General features: G+C 35.4%; 3 protein-coding genes across 22 annotated transcripts in view; 2 read left to right on the forward strand and 1 right to left on the reverse strand.

Annotated features, from left to right (window-relative positions):
* Positions 1-2,068, reverse strand: part of LOC108369209 (predicted GPI-anchored protein 7) — a 20,868-nt gene extending 18,800 nt beyond the window's left edge. For 7 of the 20 annotated variants that reach the window (XM_017624263.1, XM_017624254.1, XM_017624256.1 and 4 more), the window contains exon 1: positions 1,882-2,068. The gene's annotated coding sequence lies outside the window, so the exon portion shown is untranslated. The other 13 variants (XM_017624270.1, XM_017624268.1, XM_017624269.1 and 10 more) reach the window with 8 other exon arrangements.
* Positions 2,069-4,158: 2,090 nt separating this feature from the next.
* Positions 4,159-5,798, forward strand: part of LOC108369208 (ubiquitin-like protein 4A) — a 2,344-nt gene continuing 704 nt past the window's right edge. Inside the window, exons 1-2 of the mRNA XM_017624247.1 lie at positions 4,159-4,324; positions 4,379-4,576. Of these exons, the coding sequence (XP_017479736.1) occupies positions 4,277-4,324; positions 4,379-4,576 (246 nt within the window). The 5' untranslated portion in view covers positions 4,159-4,276. The remainder of the gene's footprint in view (positions 4,325-4,378; positions 4,577-5,798) is intronic.
* The window catches only part of Prx5 (Peroxiredoxin 5), a 5,666-nt gene continuing 5,546 nt past the window's right edge, over positions 5,679-5,798 (forward strand). Inside the window, exon 1 of the mRNA XM_017624241.1 lies at positions 5,679-5,794. Within this exon, the coding sequence (XP_017479730.1) occupies positions 5,699-5,794 (96 nt within the window). The 5' untranslated portion in view covers positions 5,679-5,698. The remainder of the gene's footprint in view (positions 5,795-5,798) is intronic.

Below are 5,798 nucleotides of genomic sequence, written 5' to 3' on the forward strand. Positions count from 1 at the left end.
TCATCCTTCTTGTATATTTAGCAGTTTGACAGCTAAACGCCACCATTTAATGTGCATATGCAACCAAAGGCAAACGCGTGGTTTTGAAGATGTTTTTATTTAATAAATTGTGATTGATAGATTAAAATTAAAGTAATAAAGAAAGTTGTAACAAGTCGAATAAAGTTTAAAGTGAAGGGGAATATAAAAATGCATTAGTGAAGTGGCTGCTTTAAGGAAAATAGGAGTGATAAATGTGAGCTATTTTCCGAATTTTACAAAAAAGGGCATATTTCAAACCCAATTTGTAAATAAATTAGTGACCAAAAATTACAATAGTGGATGTTAAAGTAATGGGTAGACCCTTGGCTACAAGTGTGTGCAATTTTTTTTTGGATCGGGTCACCCCTTTGGACGCAATACCCCGAAATAGGTGGGCCACTTACTAAACCGTACCCAACAAAGCTTCTCAGCGGTGAAAAATATACTATTGTGAACAACCTAACTAAACATTTCCCAAAATAAACTACAAATTTACTTAAAAACGCAAGTAGTGAAACTTAATTTCTTTATTTTTCCTAACAAACGATCATTTTTATTTTTACTCTCCCGAAAACTTTGATTTTTGTAGTTTTGACGTGNACTTAAAAACGCAAGTAGTGAAACTTAATTTCTTTATTTTTCCTAACAAATGATCATTTTTATTTTTACTCTCCCGAAAACTTTGATTTTTGTAGTTTTGACGTCAAATTGGATTCTACGTGTCTTTTATTGTACCATGATTCTTAATACTCCCGGGGAGTTCGTTCTCCGGGAATTGGTTTGTCTCAAAAAAGAAATCCTCCAATAATTAATTCCCAGGGAGTAGCATTTTCTCGAAAGTTTGGGAGGGAATTCGAATTTTGAAAAAGCTGTTTGACACTTTTTTCACACCTCAACTCCGCCCATTTAATACAAAAAATCATCAGGGAATTTTCATTAATGATAAGAGGAAGGGGAAAGAGAGAAACACCCAGGCAAGGTGTATTAAACAAGGTGTGTGTGTTGAATACATTTTGCTCCCAGGGAGTTTCTGTTCAGAATCGGCCTGATAGAAAGGACGGTTTTCGATCGTGTACACGCAGAGCGGCCGAACACAAACGCCAAAAGCCGATGCATACAAAACAGAAAAGGTGGAGAAAACAAAATAGAAGGAAATGCAAGGCAAAACGACGAGAAGGGGCAACCAAGAAAAGACTAAGCAAATATGTAGCCAACAAGCAATTTATTAGTGATATATGCATGAATAGGGAAAATTATACGCACCAGCAGTTGAAAGAGTCTGTTAAATCTTTCTTTGCCGCGATTAATATTTGAAAACATTAAAATTATATATTTTTTTAATCAAGTACACAATAGAATATTTGTGGAGCAAAGTAAATACCCAATACAAGTTTATAAATTACAATCGGTACTCAGCGCTGAGAGGAATTCTTAGCAGATTAGGGTTGTCACAATTTCTTTGCGTTTTTGCTATTTGCTTGTGTTAACGCTGCTGTTGTTGCTGTCGCCGCGAATTGCACACATACACACATACACACACACACACTTAACGCGGCCGTTCTGCACCGCGATTATGTATTATTTTTAATTAAGCCTTCACTCCATTGGTAAAATTACAATAATTTTCTTTATTTTTGGCACTTGGTGCTATGTACTTTTGCACACACGTGAAATAAAATTAGCACGGCATCGTTTGAATATGCACTTTATTACTTTTCTATATTGAAAATTCCACTAAAAGATAAAACCGAATAATCACGACACGAAAGGGAAGTGGCAGGTGGAGAAAATAATTTTCACCAAATACCATTATTTATATTCAATTATATGCGTTTAGCTAACATATTTTTGACCACCTACTTGAGCACAATTTACTGCGTAACTCAACAAGTTTTTGGTTAGAATAATTAAAAAGGAAAAAAATTACTTGCGAAATATAAAAATTACACACGCGACGTTGCAATTAAAATGAGAGAGCCAAATAACGACTGAATAGCTGAAGAAACGAAGACTGCGGCAGGCCGCCCGATGATGATGACGATAAAAAGAAAAAGGAAAAGGCAACGACATTGAAGATTGTGAACTAAAAATGAAAAAAGAAATCTCATGTGGCAACCCAGATGTGCTGAATAAAGCGCGTTTCCACGCCACCCAAATTGAGCAATTTCGACACTATTCTCAATTTCAGCTGAAATCGCGACACGATTCTGAATATGGCCATACAAAAAACTGCCACCTGAAATGGCGTATGAATCTCAGTTTTATACGATGTTCGCATGAGGCGATTTTCCAGGCAATTTTAGATGCGATTAGTTGAATCAAAAGTTGGCTGCCCCAATTTCATTGGAAGCAATTAGTTGAAAGGCCGTTCACACCAGCCGATTGTTGCTTTCAACCAAAGAACGTGAATCTATAAGAAGAGACAACACGTTATAATTGTAGCGAGTGTGAACCTCAGCATCGTGCCTTCTCTTTTCATCCAATCAAAAAACGTATTTGGGCAAAAGAGAAAGCGCGCTCCTGATGTTAACACTCGCTACAATTATAACGTGTTTTCTCTTCTTATAGATTTACGTTCTTTGTTTCAACTAAAAGTTGCCTTTAAAATCGGCTCATGCGAACACCGTATTAGCGAATTGACTCAACTTCGCGAATACAGCGATTTTAATTATACATTTTGATTCATTAAAAATTTATGATATAAAATGAAGTGCTTTGTGGTTTAAGCAAGTTGGTTGTTGTTGTTGTAGCAGCATACAAGTTCCACAAAGGGTTTTTGGGGAGTGTTGCTGGAGTGGAGTGGAGCAAGTTTGTGTGTTGGCTTGGTTTGCCAAGAGGCGTAAATTTGCGTGAAATTGGGTGCACTTTTTTGGTTAGAGCTTTGGCATTGAAAAATCGAACTGTGCTTATGCCACGTGGTTGCAAAACACTTTCTATCACGAAAACCATATTTTATGAACAACTTTAGCTCATTTTTATTCAGTTGCGCTTATTATATTTTATGTTAAATGCCAATATAATCGCACTCAACCACCGCGCCTTTTTCGTTTTCTTTGTTTGTTTTCATTCTCAGACAGATGTCAAAAACGCTCAGAAATAAACTTTTTTCTTGCTTCTTTGAATAGGTGATCTTGTAGCGTTGGTTCAAGAAACGAGCCGAGCAGAACAAAACAACAACAATCAAATAAACAAAAGTTGCGTTCCCCACCTTTTCTGGGTTAAAAGACCCCTTTCAGACACGCAAAGTCTTGATTAAAATGTTATAATGAACTTCCAGCTCAAATACAAAATTGTGACAACGTTGGTACCTTCAAAAGGCTGCTACTTGATCACTGTAGAACATTGGCTATCAGATAGAAAGGTCCGGCATGGAAACTAGTCCTTTCCATCCGTACTAGCTGGATGACTCTGGATTTAGTCCATTCAGATCACCCATAATGTATGAAATAAGAAGGTCGGCATGGAAACTAGTCCTTTCCGTCCGATCAAATAGCGCGACTCTGGATTTCGTCCATTCAGATTGCCTGCCGATAGAGAAATTTATAAGAAGCGGCTTGGAAACTAGTCCTTTCCGTCCGATCAAATAGCGCGACTCTGGATTTCGTCCATTCAGATTGCCTGCCGATAGAGAAATTTATAAGAAGCGGCTTGGAAACTAGTCCTTTCCGTCCGATCAAATAGCGCGACTCTGGATTTCGTCCATTCAGATTGCCTGCCGATAGAGAAATTTATAAGAAGCGGCTTGGAAACTAGTCCTTTCCAACCGCTCAGTTGTGGCGGCTCTGGAAATCACACTCTTAAAGCTCAAACAGTCAACGACGTAGCGTAGACGTAGGTTGACACAAACACGATCTATCTTATGGGATTCGCGTGTTAACGAAAACTCACCACCGCATGGCGGTGACGTTGCCGTTGCTTCTCGTTGACTAACTGCGCTTTTTGACCGCATATCGTACGTGATATATTAACAAAAGAAAAAATAGTAAAAACTAGTCCAAATGTCACTAAACTTAATTAGCTGACCACTAGTGTATAGATTATGACGAAGGTTTAATGTATCGAATCGGTATCGGGTACCAAGAAGAAAGTATTGGGTACCGAAATTTTCTTCAAGTGTTGGGTACCGACAATTCAGCAAATCACTACTATCAGATGTTTATAGTGTTTTGTTTAACTTTGCTGTATTCTGATTCGTGTAAAATTTACATAGCATTTAATTCCAAAGGGATACAGAAATAAAAGAATAACTAAAGTCATGCAAATAACAATAAAAGTTTTAAAAGGGCAGGATTTCACATTGGAGGTGTGTTAAATATTTCGGCAATATTCTCAAATCATGTGTTTATGCTTCTTACAGGTGGAATCGGCAACTACAATTTTAGAAATAAAAAACGAAATTGAGAACAAACTACAGATTCCATTATCTGAACAAAAGTTGCTTCTCTTTGGCCGTACTTTAAATGATGAAAACACTGTCTCTTCCTATCCAAATATTCGTGATGGAAGCAAGTTGAATTTGGTAGTAATGCGACAACGAATCGAAGGATTAAGAGAGGTACACTGCAATTCACTAATACCCACTTCCGCAAAAATCACCTTATTTCGTATTTCCTTTGTTAAAAGTTATTGTAAATCACATATTTTTATTGCCTTATTAATAAAAAATAAAAATTTTAAAAAGCTTTTTAAATTGCCGTTTACAAACATTTTCCAATTTATAAGCCTTTTTAAGTTACTATATTGTTTATGAATAAGGCTATTACAAATTAGCACAATCAAAACACGTTCCTTATCGAAAAATTTATTATTAAGAAAGTTTGCTGTTCTCACATTTTCTTTCAACATCCAATTCGACTTTTATTACTTTTTGTACAGATATGTCATCGCCGCCAGGACGGCGCAATCTTGTATTCTATCTTTCTTGTCAAATATTCATTTAGATCTAACTGTCATACTACTATTAATGGTAACCATGAATATTCATTAAAATCGTTTCAATTCGGAATAAAAGTAATTTACATACTGCTAGTGTAAATATATTTTTTAATACAAACTACCTTTTTTAATTCTAAAATAAATCGACAATCTCAAGATTTATAAGAAAATTGTCTTCAAAAAATACGTCACAAATCATCCCTGTTGATATCATAATTCAAATGCAAATTAGAATAGAAATTTTGATACAAAAGTTTTTCCGCGATATTCATCATACAAATTTATCATCTTACTTGTCCGTATGTCGCTCTGGAAAGAAATATATTTTAACTGATATGTTTTCTTGAAAATAAATACAAATTTACCTATTTTTTCCAACGGCAGGCACGAATATGATATTCAAAATAGAAGCAATGACAACGAATTTTACACACATTGTTGTATTTTAGCGCAAAACGATAAGTTTCACAAATATTTTGAATTATTGCCTGGAACATACACATTTATCGTTATTATTGTAAATGCAAGACTTGGCACGCATTTTTAATTTCTTTTTTATTGAATTCAAATGAATAAAAACACATTTTTCTAAAACATTTCTCAATTTACATTTTAAAGTTTTTTCTGAAACTTGAATGTAACTCTGTGAGGAGAATGAGAGAATTGAAAATCAGGTGATCTCAGCTGTTTTCAAATGTAAACAAACAAAATGGCGCTTTCCATACTATCACAGAGCTTTAAAATGCAGACGCGTATCTGTTCCGTTGTCATTCCACAATTATCAAGGAATTTTGTGCGTGCATTCTCAAAGTCAACAAGTAATATGGCTCCAATCAAGGTAT

Source organism: Rhagoletis zephyria, unplaced genomic scaffold, assembly GCF_001687245.7.
Source record: "Rhagoletis zephyria isolate East Lansing unplaced genomic scaffold, Rhagoletis_zephyria_1.1 Rzeph_scaffold_03544, whole genome shotgun sequence".
Lineage (NCBI taxonomy): Eukaryota > Metazoa > Arthropoda > Insecta > Diptera > Tephritidae > Rhagoletis > Rhagoletis zephyria.